Source organism: Heptranchias perlo, chromosome 39, assembly GCF_035084215.1.
Source record: "Heptranchias perlo isolate sHepPer1 chromosome 39, sHepPer1.hap1, whole genome shotgun sequence".
NCBI lineage: Eukaryota > Metazoa > Chordata > Chondrichthyes > Hexanchiformes > Hexanchidae > Heptranchias > Heptranchias perlo.
The window spans coordinates 245,765-260,713 of NC_090363.1; the positions used below are offsets into that span (position 1 = coordinate 245,765).

General features: G+C 48.8%; 1 protein-coding gene across 3 annotated transcripts in view; it reads right to left on the minus strand.

Annotated features, from left to right (window-relative positions):
• Positions 1 to 571: 571 nt before the first annotated feature.
• Positions 572 to 14,949, minus strand: part of LOC137304865 (uncharacterized) — a 41,155-nt gene continuing 26,777 nt past the window's right edge. Inside the window, exons 4-8 of one of the 3 annotated variants that reach the window (XM_067973662.1) lie at positions 6,084 to 6,353; positions 4,339 to 4,452; positions 4,101 to 4,202; positions 2,254 to 2,382; positions 572 to 1,051 (exon numbers count right to left, since the gene is read on the minus strand). In XM_067973662.1, the coding sequence (XP_067829763.1) occupies positions 960 to 1,051; positions 2,254 to 2,382; positions 4,101 to 4,202; positions 4,339 to 4,452; positions 6,084 to 6,353 (707 nt within the window). In that variant the 3' untranslated portion in view covers positions 572 to 959. Of the gene's footprint in view, positions 1,055 to 2,253; positions 2,383 to 4,100; positions 4,203 to 4,338; positions 4,453 to 6,083; positions 6,354 to 14,949 lie in introns of all 3 variants that reach the window. The other 2 variants (XM_067973661.1, XM_067973663.1) reach the window with 2 other exon arrangements.

Consider the following 14,949-nt stretch of genomic DNA (forward strand, 5'->3'; position numbering starts at 1 on the left):
GAAAGATAATGGAATCCTTACTCAAAGATGTAACAGAAAAACATCTAGAAACCGAAAATATAATAAAGAATAGTCAGCACGGATTTCAGAAGGGAAAGTCATACTTGACTAATCTTATTGAATTCTTTGAAGAAGTAACAAAAAGAGTAGATGAGGGTGATATAGTAGATGTAATATACTTGGATTTTCAAAAGGCCTTCGATAAAGTACCGCATTGTAGACTCATGATTAAGGTCAGAGCTTGTGGAGTCAGGGGACAAGTAGCAGAATGGAGAGCAAGCTGACTACAAAACAGAATAGTTTGTAAGTGTGAGGTGGTGCATTTTGGTCGGAGAAATAAGGAGGCCAGAATAAGGAGGCCACATACTGCTTGGAAAATAAGAGTCTAAATGGGGTAGAGGAGCAGAGGGATCTGGGGTATAGATTCACAAATCACTAAAAGTAGCAACGAGGTTAACAAGGCCACAAAAATGCAAACAAAGCTCTGGGGTTTGTTTCTAGAGGAATAGAATTGTGATCATGTTAAACTTATATAGATGTACGGAGTCGTACAACACCAGGTTATAGTCCAACAGCTTTATTTGAAATCATAAGCTTTCGGAGCTTTGCTCCTTCGTCAGGTGAAGTGAGGAGGAGTTGCATAAAGGCACAGTCCTGTGACTCGGTCAACATTGTCTACCTCATACGTTGCAGGAAAGGATGCCTCGGAGCATGGTACATTGGCGAGACCATGCAGACACTGCGACAACGGATGAACGGACACCGCACAACAATCGCCAGACAGGAGGGTTCCCTCCCAGTCGGGGAACACTTCAGCAGTCAAGGATATTCAGCCTCCAATCTTCAGGTAAGCGTTCTCCAAGGCGGCCTTCGAGACACACAACAACGCAAAATTGTCGAGCAGAAATTGATAGCCAAGTTCCGCACCCATGAGGACGGCCTCAACCGGGATCTTGGGTTCATGTCACGCTACATGTAACCCCACCTGACGTAGAGTCATCCAGACTCAAGTCGTAGTTGGCTTGTTCTCCATACACAGATGCGGCCGGACCTGCTGCGATTTCCAGCAAAAAAAAAGTTATCTGTTTTTAATACAAACCCCAGCATCTGCTACATTTGACCCCTGGTGACACCACCTCAGTTTTCTTGGATGTAATGTTTCCCTGACTAACCTGTTTGAACACCATTCACTCCTTTGATTGCTGTGATTATCTGTCTGCCGAGGTGTGATAAAGGGCAGTTAGAAAGATTATCTGTAATCACCAGGCACTGTTCTCTGACTATATATGCTGTGCCTATATGCAACTCCTCCTCACTTCACCTGACGAAGGAGCAAAGCTCCGAAAGCTTGTGATTTCAAATAAAGCTGTTGGACTATAACCTGGTGTTGTGCAACTCCTTACATTTGTCCACCCCAGTCCATCACCGGCATCTGCACATCAAACTTATATAGAACCTTGGTTAGACCATACTTGTACAGTTCTGGTCTCCATATTACAAAAATGATATAGAGGCACTGGAGAAGGTGCAAAATAGATTTACAAAGATGATACCAGAACTGAGAGGTTATAACTATCAGGAAAGACTGAGCAAGCTAGAAAAGAGAAGGCTGAGGGGTGACCTGATAGAAGTCTTTAAGATAATGATAGGGTTTGATAGGGCAGATGTAGACAAGATGTTTCCACTTGTGGGGATGTCCAAAACTAGGGATCATAAATATAAGATAGTCACTAATAAATCCAATAGGGAATTCAGGAGAAACTTCTTTACCCGGAGAGTGGTTAGAACGTGGAACTCGCTACCACAAGGAGTAGTTGAGGCGAATAGTATTGATGCATTGAAGGGGAAGCTAGATAAACACAAGGGAGAAAGGAATAGAAGGATATGCTGATAAAGTGAGATGAAATAGGGAGGGAGGAGACTTGTGTGGAGCATAAATACTGGCATAGACCGGCTGGGCCGCATGGCCTGTTTCTGTGCTGTACATTCTATGTAACGTAATAAAATGAAAAAAACACAAACTGCTTCAAGACTGGCTGAGCTGGGGATAGGCGGCGCTTTGAAGCAAGGCCCCGGCAGAAACCTTAGCCACACTTCCTCTTTCAGAGGCTGACTGAGCTGCTGAGCTGTGTGTGCAGCATTTTCTGTTTTTAATTCAGTAGGAACAATGCTGACTCCCAGGCACCTTTCAGCTGCGCAGAGGGAGAGAACAGTGACAAATAACCAGCCGTAAATATTACTGTGTGAACTTACAGTTAGTGGACAAGAACGACAAAGACTGTTCAGCTGGACGTTGCAGGAAAAGGGTGACAACATAGACCAATACTGCTAAACCGTGGAGACACCCGATCCCTAAGCCAATTCTATATCCGATGGGAAATCCTGGCAAAGAAACCAAACAAACAGCATGGTGACATAGCTAGTGCCAAACGGTCACAATCAGATTCTATAATATATCACTTCCAGTTGTTACAGGAAAACTTTAGCTTAAAGATTAGAACAATGCAATTGGACACATTGTATAATGGAATAAAGAAACATATAGAATCATATAATTATAGAATGATACAGCACAGAAAGAGGCCATTCGGCCCATCCTGCCTGTGCCGGCTCTTTGAAAGAGCTATGCAATAGTTCCATGCCCCTAACCTTTCCCCATAGCCCTGTAAATGTTTCCTCTTCAAGTGTCCCAATAAAGGTGCTCCTACCTTCTATCTGTATTATCACAGGCAGTAACTGTCATATACATTTCTCATAAAAACGTTACAGCCAGTGACTGCTACAGGCCGTGACTGTTACAGGCCGTGAATGGCAAGAATGATTACAACAAAGTGAATACAATTCCTGCCGGTTTAGGCTGGGGTTCTGATCAGCACAATCAAGGTCCGGAAAAAGATGTGGACAAATATCGAACTCCAGTTTTAAAAGAAAACTGAAAGACGTGGCGAAAATGGAGTGACTGTTGCCTGGTTTTTACAGATCATAACAACACTGGGTGAAGTATGGAATCAGTAAGGCACTTGAATTAACTATGCTTCGACAGGTCATATACAATTTCCCTTTTTATGGATATTACCCAACCCACTCAGTGACTGAAGGAAACAACACACCCACAGATAAATTCCAGGAGGATCACAGAAACCCTGTAGTCTGTACAGGATATAACAGACGGTGACAGTTTTCCAGTCTATACTGGTGACATGCTCATCCTAATGGATCTGCATGCAAGCTGTCAGCACACAGCTCGCTGCACTCCACCCATTTCATTTTTCAAACCCTGAGCTCAGCATATCTTGTCCTAAGGACGTATGAATTGGGATTCGTCCAGGGGGCCTTATCAAACACGTTCCTTCATCACAACCAATGTGCAATCTATCCACAGACTCTACCCCCCCCCTCTCTAATCTCCATCCCCACCCCACGTTCAATCTATCCACAGACTCTACCCCACCCCCTCAAATCTCCATCCCCACCCCACGTTCAATCTATCCATAGACTCTACCCCCCCCTCTCTAATCTCCATCCCCACCCCACGTTCAATCTATCCACAGACTCTACCCCCCCCTCTCAAATCTCCATCCCCACCCCACGTTCAATCTATCCATAGACTCTACCCCCCAATCTCCATCCCCACCCCACGTTCAATCTATCCACAGACTCTACCCCCCCCCTCTCTAATCTCCATCCCCACCCCACGTTCAATCTATCCACAGACTCTACCCCCCCTCTCTAATCTCCATCCCCACCCCACGTTCAATCTATCCACAGACTCTACCCCCCCCCTCTCAAATCTCCATCCCCACCCCATGTTCAATCTATCCACAGACTCTACCCCCCCTCTCTAATCTCCATCCCCACCCCACGTTCAATCCCATCTCCAACCTGTGCTCCCTGTGAGTGTCGATTTCCCATATGGAGTGTGGGTCACTGATTCCGGCCTTGAATACTGTAATCCCATCTCCATCCTGTGCTTCCTGAGAGTGTAGGTCATTGAATCTGTTTTGTTAATTTATACATTTTATGATTAGATAGAACATGAACTGTTACTCAGAAATGTGGATGTTGTGTGAATTTAATCACAAACCAAACAGGATATCTACCTTCATGTATTTGGATGATTACAAATGCAACTAGCTGGCAGATAAAGGACAATACATGAAAGATCATAACCACAGCAGTCACCTGACGCCAATATTTTTCGACTGTAATGCAAGAAGATGAAAGCAGAAATATTTGCAGTGAATATCAACAAATTACAGGATTCAAATTTCACAGTGTAGATTTGGAATAGTCGATAAAGCAGTAACATAATAGTTTACACAAAGTGCCATTCATTACCTTGGTTCTTGTCAAGGGCTAAGATGATGAAGGTTGTTGCAGCAAAGGATGTTACGGTACTAACCAAAGCAATGACAGAGCCCACAAGAGCGTATTCATGAATAAACAGAATCCCTAAAACTCAAAAATACTCTTAAGTTATATTTTATAACATATTTTGAATGTATACATTTGATAAGAGACATTGTAACCATACACTGTGCATCAGAAAAAGGCCCAGCATCGAATCAACACACGGTTCCAAGAAGAAAATAGTGACATTCAGTTGAACATTACCCGATACAATGGGGCAGATTTTCAACTTGCCGTCCAGGCCTAAGCCTGGAATAAAACTGGGGCAGTGTCCCTAACAGGTGGTTAATCCACAACACCTGGGGGGGCAAGCTAAAAATCGACCTTAATCACTTTATTCTCTTTACTTATGAAACAATCTCACAAAGTACATGATAGAGACAGAGAGAGAAGGTCATTGAACCTGTCTTAGTTGATCCATCCAAAGGCCCTGCTGGCACCTCATCACAGCATTCAAGGCTTTCTTAAATGCTTCTAAGGTTTTCATCTCCACTGCCCTACCCATTCCAAGTAATTGCTTTTGATGTGAACTGACCATCATCAGTGCTAAATTTGCCTTTTGCCACTCCAAACCCGTGCTCCCTACTCCAACTGTCCTGGATTACTTTCAAGAAATGTTCAGATCTACCTTTTCTGTAACATTCAATAATTTTTACCCCTCTATAAGATCACCTCTTAGACCCCTCATTCCAAAGCTGAAGAGTAAAAGTGTCTCGAGTCGGTCCTCAGAACTCAGACCCCCAACACATGGGATTTGCCCCGTGACTCTTCTCTGCACTGCCTCCAACATTTGTGTATCTCCCTTGATACGGACCAGAACTGGACGCAGTGCTCAAGGTGGGTCTGACCAGAATCTGACCGGCATTACCATCGCCGAGTCCCCCACAATCAACATAATGGTGGTCACCATTGACAGGAAACTTAACTGGACAAGTCACATAAATACTATGGCTACAAGAGCAGGTCAGAGGCTGGGTATTCTGCGGCGAGTGACTCACCTCCTGACTCCCCAAAGCCTTTCCACCAGCTACAAGGCACAAGTCAGGAGTGTGATGGAATACTCTCCACTTGCCTGGATGAGTGCAGCTCCAACAACACTCAAGAAGCTCAACACCATCCAAGATAAAGCAGCCCGCTTGATTGGCACCCCATCCACCACCCTAAACATTCACTCCCATCACCACCGGCGCACAGTGGCTGCAGTATGTACCATCCACAGGATGCACCGCAGCAACTCGCCAAGGCTTCTTCAACAGCACCTCCAAAACCCGCGACCTCTACCACCTAGAAGGACAAGAGCAGCAGGTACATGGGAACAACACCACCTGCACGTTCCCCTCCAAGACACACCATCCCGACTTGGAAATATATCGCTGTTCCTTCATCGTCGCTGGGTCAAAATCCTGGAACTCCCTTCCCAACAGCAGTATGGGAGAACCTTCACCACACGGACTGCAGCGGTTCAAGAAGGCGGCTCACCACCACCTTCTCAAGGGCAATTAGGGATGGGCAATAAATGCCGGCCTCGCCAGCGACACCCACATCCCATGAACGAATAAAAAAAAGAATATAATCCCATATACCTCACACTGTATCAGACTGTGAAACATTACCCAGTACAATCAGAATATAATCCCATATATCTCATACTGTCTCAGACTGTGAAATCCTACCATTGACGGTGAGGAAATGTGAGTTGCTGCTTGTGCTGACCCCGTTTTTCACTGTGCAGGTATACAAGCCGCAATCTGAGACTTTCATGTCTTTAATAAACAGCGTGGTGTTATCAAATGCCAGCCTGTAATATGAACTCTTCAAAATTGGCTTGTTGTCTTTTTGCCACAAGATTCCACTTGCTTTTCCATTGTTCACAAAGCAGTTCAGCTCAACACGATCCACTACATAGGCGGGGTCCTGAACTATCATTGGTGCCAGTAGCTGTTCTGTCAAAAAATAAAGTCACATGGGTTGTGAAATCCAACTTGCAGATATCAACAAGTAGGAATGCTGCAATTACAAAAAAATTCCAATTTGAGGTGCAGAGAGGAATAAAGGAAAACATTCTAACAAAGGATGAAATGAACAGCAGGGAATTTAAGAGAGGAGGGGGCCATTCAGCCCACGAAGCTTACGCCAGGGCGAACACTTAAACGGGACCTTTTCAGCCTAATCCCAAGACCCACATCGTTTCTTTTCTTCCTTTTCTAATATTTATCCCACTGGCCTTTAAATGACATGAGCTCATGGCCATGTTCCAACAGCCGTCTGTTCAAATACATCGATAACATCCGCGTCAATCTTCCAATCATCACTCTCAGTCTGTTTCACTGTTACTGACCCTCAGTCTCTGTCCCCCTGTTACTGACCCTCAGTCTCTGTCCCCCTGTTACTGACCCTCAGTCTGTGTCCCTGTTACTGATCCTCAGTCTCTGTCCCTGTTACTGATCCTCAGTCTGTGTCCCTGTTACTGACCCTCAGTCTCTGTCCCCCTGTTACTGATCCTCAGTCTGTGTCCCTGTTACTGATCCTCAGCCTGTGTCCCTGTTACTGATCCTCAGCCTGTGTCCCTGTTACTGATCCTCAGTCTGTGTCCCTGTTACTGATCCTCAGTCTCTGTCCCTGTTACTGATCCTCAGTCTGTTTCACTGTTACTGATCCTCAGTCTCTGTCCCTGTTACTGACCCTCAGTCTCTGTCCCTGTTACTGATCCTCAGTCTGTGTCCCTGTTACTGAACCTCAGCCTGTGTCCCTGTTACTGATCCTCAGTCTGTGTCCCTGTTACTGACCCTCAGTCTCTGTCCCCCTGTTACTGATCCTCAGTCTGTGTCCCTGTTACTGATCCTCAGTCTGTGTCGCTGTTACTGATCCTCAGTCTCTGTCCCAGTTACTGATCCTCAGTCTGTGTCCCTGTTACTGATCCTCAGTCTGTTTCACTGTTACTGATCCTCAGTCTGTGTCCCAGTTACTGATCCTCAGTCTGTGTCCCTGTTACTGATCCTCAGTCTGTGTCCCAGTTACTGATCCTCAGTCTGTGTCCCTGTTACTGATCCTCAGTCTCTGTCCCTGTTACTGATCCTCAGTCTGTGTCCCTGTTACTGATCCTCAGTCTGTGTCCCTGTTACTGATCCTCAGTCTGTGTCCCTGTTACTGATCCTCAGTCTCTGTCCCTGTTACTGATCCTCAGTCTGTGTCCCTGTTACTGATCCTCAGTCTCTGTCCCTGTTACTGATCCTCAGTCTGTGTCCCTGTTACTGATCCTCAGTCTGTGTCCCTGTTACTGATCCTCAGTCTCTGTCCCAGTTACTGATCCTCAGTCTGTGTCCCTGTTACTGATCCTCAGTCTGTCCCCCTGTTACTGATCCTCAGTCTGTGTCCCTTTTACTGATCCTCAGTCTCTGTCCCTGTTACTGATCCTCAGTCTGTGTCCCTGTTACTGATCCTCAGTCTGTGTCCCTGTTACTGCTCCTCAGTCCGTGTCCCTGTTACTGCTCCTCAGTCTGTCCCCGTTACTGATCCTCAGTCTGTGTCCCTGTTACCGACCCTCAGTCTCTGTCCCTGTTACTGACCCACAGTCTCTGTCCCTGTTACTGATCCTCAGTCTCTGTCCCTGTTACTGGCCCTCAGTCTCTGTCACTGTTACTGACCCTCCGTCTGTGTCCCTGTTACTGATCCTCAGTCTCTGTCCCTGTTACTGATCCTCAGTCTGTGTCCCTGTTACTGACCCTCAGTCTGTCCCTGTTACTGATCCTCAGTCTGTGTCCCTGTTACTGACCCTCAGTCCGTGTCCCTGTTACTGACCCTCAGTCTGTCCCCCTGTCACTGATCCTCAGTCTCTGTCCGTGTTACTGATCCTCAGTCTGTGTCCCTGTTACTGATCCTCAGTCTCTGTCCCTGTTACTGACCCTCAGTCTCTGTCCCCCTGTTACTGACCCTCAGTCTGTGTCCCTGTTACTGATCCTCAGTCTCTGTCCCTGTTACTGACACTCAGTCTGTCCCCCTGTTACTGACCCTCAGTCTGTCCCCCTGTTACTGATCCTCAGTCTCTGTCCCTGTTACTGACCCTCCGTCGGTGTCCCTGTTACTGATCCTCATTCTCTGTCCCTGTTACTGACCCTCAGTCTCTGTCCCTGTTACTGACCCTCAGTCTGTGTCCCTGTTACTGATCCTCAGTCTCTGTCCCTGTCACTGACCCTCAGTCTCTGTCCCTGTTACTGATCCTCAGTCTCTGTCCCCCTGTTACTGACCCTCAGTCTCTGTCCCTGTTACTGACCCTCAGTCTGTGTCCCTGTTACTGACCCTCAGTCTGTGTCCCTGTCACTGATCCTCAGTCTCTGTCCCTGTTACTGACCCTCAGTCTCTGTCCCTGTTACTGACACTCAATCTCTGTCCCTGTTACTGACCCTCAGTCTCTGTCCCTGTTACTGATCCTCAGTCTCTGTCCCTGTTACTGACCCTCAGTCTCTGTCCCTGTTACTGATCCTCAGTCTGTGTCCCTGTTACTGATTCTCAGTCTCTGTCCCTCTGTTACTGATCCTCAGTCTGTGTCCCTGTTACTGATCCTCAGTCTCTGTCCCTGTTACTGACCCTCAGTCTGTGTCCCTGTTACTGATCCTCAGTCTCTGTCCCTGTTACTGACCCTCAGTCTCTGTCGCTGTTACTGACCTTCAGTCTGTGTCCCTGTCACTGACCCTCAGTCTCTGTCCCTGTCACTGACCCTCAGTCTGTGTCCCTGTTACTGACCCTCAGTCTCTGTCGCTGTTACTGACCTTCAGTCTGTGTCCCTGTCACTGACCCTCAGTCTCTGTCCCTGTTACTGACCCTCAGTCTGTCCCCCTGTTACTGATCCTCAGTCTGTGTCCCTGTTACTGATCCTCAGTCTGTGTCCCTGTTACTGACCCTCAGTCTGTGTCCCTGTTACTGACCCTCAGTCTCTGTCCCTGTTACTGACCCTCAGTCTCTGTCCCTGTTTCTGATCCTCAGTCTGTCCCCCTGTTACTGATCCTCAGTCTGTGTCCCTGTTACTGATCCTCAGTCTGTGTCCCTGTTACTGATCCTCAGTCTGTGTCCCTGTTACTGATCCTCAGTCTGTGTCCCTGTTACTGACCCTCAGTCTGTCCCCCTGTTACTGATCCTCAGTCTGTGTCCCTGTTACTGATCCTCAGTCTCTGTCCCTGTTCCTGATCCTCAGTCTGTCCCCCTGTTACTGATCCTCAGTCTGTGTCCCTGTTACTGACCCTCAGTCTCTGTCCCTGTTCCTGATCCTCAGTCTGTCCCCCTGTTACTGATCCTCAGTCTCTGTCCCTGTTACTGATCCTCAGTCTGTGTCCCTGTTACTGACCCTCAGTCTGTGTTCCTGTTACTGACCCTCAGTCTGTCCCCCTGTCACTGATCCTCAGTCTCTGTCCCTGTTACTGATCCTCAGTCTCTGTCCCTGTTACTGATCCTCAGTCTGTGTCCCTGTTACTGATCCTCAGTCTGTGTCCCTGTTACTGATCCTCAGTCTCTGTCCCTGTTACTGACCCTCAGTCGCTGTCCCTGTTACTGACACTCAGTCTGTCACCCTGTTACTGATCCTCAGTCTCTGTCCCTGTTACTGACCCTCACTCTGTGTCCCTGTTACTGATCCTCAGTCTCTGTCCCTGTTACTGATCCTCAGTCTCTGTCCCTGTTACTGACACTCAGTCTGTCCCCCTGTTACTGATCCTCAGTCTGTGTCCCTGTTACTGACCCTCAGTCTGTCCCCCTGTTACTGACCCTCAGTCTGTGTCCCTGTTACTGATCCTCAGTCTCTGTCCCTGTTACTGACCCTCAGTCTCTGTCCCTGTTACTGATCCTCAGTCTCTGTCCCCCTGTTACTGATCCTCAGTCTCTGTCCCTCTGTTACTCATCCTCAGTCTCTGTCCCTGTTAATGACCCTCAGTCTCTGTCCCTCTGTTACTGACCCTCAGTCTGTGTCCCTGTTACTGATCCTCAGTCTCTGTCCCTGTTACTGACCCTCAGTCTGTGTCCCTGTTACTGATCCTCAGTCTCTGTCCCTGTTACTGACCCTCAGTCTCTGTCCCTGTTACTGATCCTCAGTCTCTGTCCACCTGTTACTGATCCTCAGTCTCTGTCCGTCTGTTACTGATCCTCAGTCTCTGTCCCTGTTAATGACCCTCAGTCTCTGTCCCTCTGTTACTGACCCTCAGTCTGTGTCCCTGTTACTGATCCTCAGTCTCTGTCCCTGTTACTGATCCTCAGTCTCTGTCCCTGTTACTGACCCTCAGTCTCTGTCCCTGTTACTGACCCTCAGTCTGTGTCCCTGTTACTGATCCTCAGTCTCTGTCGCTGTTACTGACCTTCAGTCTGTGTCCCTGTCACTGACCCTCAGTCTCTGTCCCTGTCACTGACCCTCAGTCTGTGTCCCTGTTACTGACCCTCAGTCTCTGTCGCTGTTACTGACCTTCAGTCTGTGTCCCTGTCACTGACCCTCAGTCTCTGTCCCTGTTACTGACCCTCAGTCTGTCCCCCTGTTACTGATCCTCAGACTGTGTCCCTGTTACTGATCCTCAGTCTGTGTCCCTGTTACTGACCCTCAGTCTGTGTCCCTGTTACTGACCCTCAGTCTCCGTCCCTGTTACTGACCCTCAGTCTCTGTCCCTGTTCCTGATCCTCAGTCTGTCCCCCTGTTACTGATCCTCAGTCTGTGTCCCTGTTACTGATCCTCAGTCTCTGTCGCTGTTACTGACCTTCAGTCTGTGTCCCTGTCACTGACCCTCAGTCTCTGTCCCTGTTACTGACCCTCAGTCTGTGTCCCTGTTACTGACCCTCAGTCTCTGTCGCTGTTACTGACCTTCAGTCTGTGTCCCTGTCACTGACCCTCAGTCTGTCCCCCTGTTACTGATCCTCAGTCTGTGTCCCTGTCACTGACCCTCAGTCTGTCCCCCTGTTACTGATCCTCAGTCTGTGTCCCTGTTACTGATCCTCAGTCTCTGTCCCTGTTACTGACCCTCAGTCTGTCCCCCTGTTACTGATCCTCAGTCTGTGTCCCTGTTACTGATCCTCAGTCTGTGTCCCTGTTACTGACCCTCAGTCTGTGTCCCTGTTACTGACCCTCAGTCTCTGTCCCTGTTACTGACCCTCAGTCTCTGTCCCTGTTCCTGATCCTCAGTCTGTCCCCCTGTTACTGATCCTCAGTCTGTGTCCCTGTTACTGATCCTCAGTCTGTGTCCCTGTTACTGATCCTCAGTATGTGTCCCTGTTACTGATCCTCAGTCTGTGTCCCTGTTACTGACCCTCAGTCTCTGTCGCTGTTACTGACCTTCAGTCTGTGTCCCTGTCACTGACCCTCAGTCTCTGTCCCTGTTACTGACCCTCAGTCTGTCCCCCTGTTACTGATCCTCAGTCTGTGTCCCTGTTACTGATCCTCAGTCTGTGTCCCTGTTACTGACCCTCAGTCTGTGTCCCTGTTACTGACCCTCAGTCTCTGTCCCTGTTACTGACCCTCAGTCTCTGTCCCTGTTCCTGATCCTCAGTCTGTCCCCCTGTTACTGATCCTCAGTCTGTGTCCCTGTTACTGATCCTCAGTCTGTGTCCCTGTTACTGATCCTCAGTCTGTGTCCCTGTTACTGATCCTCAGTCTGTGTCCCTGTTACTGACCCTCAGTCTGTCCCCCTGTTACTGATCCTCAGTCTGTGTCCCTGTTACTGATCCTCAGTCTCTGTCCCTGTTCCTGATCCTCAGTCTGTCCCCCTGTTACTGATCCTCAGTCTGTGTCCCTGTTACTGACCCTCAGTCTCTGTCCCTGTTCCTGATCCTCAGTCTGTCCCCCTGTTACTGATCCTCAGTCTCTGTCCCTGTTACTGATCCTCAGTCTGTGTCCCTGTTACTGACCCTCAGTCTGTGTTCCTGTTACTGACCCTCAGTCTGTCCCCCTGTCACTGATCCTCAGTCTCTGTCCCTGTTACTGATCCTCAGTCTCTGTCCCTGTTACTGATCCTCAGTCTGTGTCCCTGTTACTGATCCTCAGTCTGTGTCCCTGTTACTGATCCTCAGTCTCTGTCCCTGTTACTGACCCTCAGTCGCTGTCCCTGTTACTGACACTCAGTCTGTCACCCTGTTACTGATCCTCAGTCTCTGTCCCTGTTACTGACCCTCACTCTGTGTCCCTGTTACTGATCCTCAGTCTCTGTCCCTGTTACTGATCCTCAGTCTCTGTCCCTGTTACTGACACTCAGTCTGTCCCCCTGTTACTGATCCTCAGTCTGTGTCCCTGTTACTGACCCTCAGTCTGTCCCCCTGTTACTGACCCTCAGTCTGTGTCCCTGTTACTGATCCTCAGTCTCTGTCCCTGTTACTGACCCTCAGTCTCTGTCCCTGTTACTGATCCTCAGTCTCTGTCCCCCTGTTACTGATCCTCAGTCTCTGTCCCTCTGTTACTCATCCTCAGTCTCTGTCCCTGTTAATGACCCTCAGTCTCTGTCCCTCTGTTACTGACCCTCAGTCTGTGTCCCTGTTACTGATCCTCAGTCTCTGTCCCTGTTACTGACCCTCAGTCTGTGTCCCTGTTACTGATCCTCAGTCTCTGTCCCTGTTACTGACCCTCAGTCTCTGTCCCTGTTACTGATCCTCAGTCTCTGTCCACCTGTTACTGATCCTCAGTCTCTGTCCGTCTGTTACTGATCCTCAGTCTCTGTCCCTGTTAATGACCCTCAGTCTCTGTCCCTCTGTTACTGACCCTCAGTCTGTGTCCCTGTTACTGATCCTCAGTCTCTGTCCCTGTTACTGATCCTCAGTCTCTGTCCCTGTTACTGACCCTCAGTCTCTGTCCCTGTTACTGACCCTCAGTCTGTGTCCCTGTTACTGATCCTCAGTCTCTGTCGCTGTTACTGACCTTCAGTCTGTGTCCCTGTCACTGACCCTCAGTCTCTGTCCCTGTCACTGACCCTCAGTCTGTGTCCCTGTTACTGACCCTCAGTCTCTGTCGCTGTTACTGACCTTCAGTCTGTGTCCCTGTCACTGACCCTCAGTCTCTGTCCCTGTTACTGACCCTCAGTCTGTCCCCCTGTTACTGATCCTCAGACTGTGTCCCTGTTACTGATCCTCAGTCTGTGTCCCTGTTACTGACCCTCAGTCTGTGTCCCTGTTACTGACCCTCAGTCTCCGTCCCTGTTACTGACCCTCAGTCTCTGTCCCTGTTCCTGATCCTCAGTCTGTCCCCCTGTTACTGATCCTCAGTCTGTGTCCCTGTTACTGATCCTCAGTCTCTGTCGCTGTTACTGACCTTCAGTCTGTGTCCCTGTCACTGACCCTCAGTCTCTGTCCCTGTTACTGACCCTCAGTCTGTGTCCCTGTTACTGACCCTCAGTCTCTGTCGCTGTTACTGACCTTCAGTCTGTGTCCCTGTCACTGACCCTCAGTCTGTCCCCCTGTTACTGATCCTCAGTCTGTGTCCCTGTCACTGACCCTCAGTCTGTCCCCCTGTTACTGATCCTCAGTCTGTGTCCCTGTTACTGATCCTCAGTCTCTGTCCCTGTTACTGACCCTCAGTCTGTCCACCTGTTACTGATCCTCAGTCTGTGTCCCTGTTACTGATCCTCAGTCTGTGTCCCTGTTACTGACCCTCAGTCTGTGTCCCTGTTACTGACCCTCAGTCTCTGTCCCTGTTACTGACCCTCAGTCTCTGTCCCTGTTCCTGATCCTCAGTCTGTCCCCCTGTTACTGATCCTCAGTCTGTGTCCCTGTTACTGATCCTCAGTCTGTGTCCCTGTTACTGATCCTCAGTATGTGTCCCTGTTACTGATCCTCAGTCTGTGTCCCTGTTACTGATCCTCAGTCTGTGTCCCTGTTACTGACCCTCAGTCTGTCCCCCTGTTACTGATCCTCAGTCTGTGTCCCTGTTACTGATCCTCAGTCTCTGTCCCTGTTACTGACCCTCAGTCTGTGTCCCTGTTACTGATCCTCAGTCTCTGTCCCTGTTACTGATCCTCAGTCTCTGTCCCTGTTACTGACACTCAGTCTGTCCCCCTGTTAATGATCCTCAGTCTGTGTCCCTGTTACTGACCGTCAGTCTGTCCCCCTGTTACTGACCCTCAGTCTGTGTCCCTGTTACTGATCCTCAGTCTCTGTCCCTGTTACTGACCCTCAGTCTCTGTCCCTGTTACTGATCATCAGTCTCTGTCCCCCTGTTACTGATCCTCAGTCTCTGTCCCTCTGTTACTGATCCTCAGTCTCTGTCCCTGTTAATGACCCTCAGTCTCTGTCCCTCTGTTACTGACCCTCAGTCTGTGTCCCTGTTACTGATCCTCAGTCTCTGTCCCTGTTACTGACCCTCAGTCTGTGTCCCTGTTACTGATCCTCAGTCTCTGTCCCTGTTACTGACCCTCAGTCTCTGTCCCTGTTACTGATCCTCAGTCTCTGTCCCTGTTACTGATCCTCAGTCTCTGTCCACCTGTTACTGATCCTCAGTCTCTGTCCCTCTGTTACTGATCCTCAGTCTCTGTTACTGACCCTCAGTCTGTGTCCCTGTTACTGATTCTCAGTCTCTGTCGCTGTTACTGA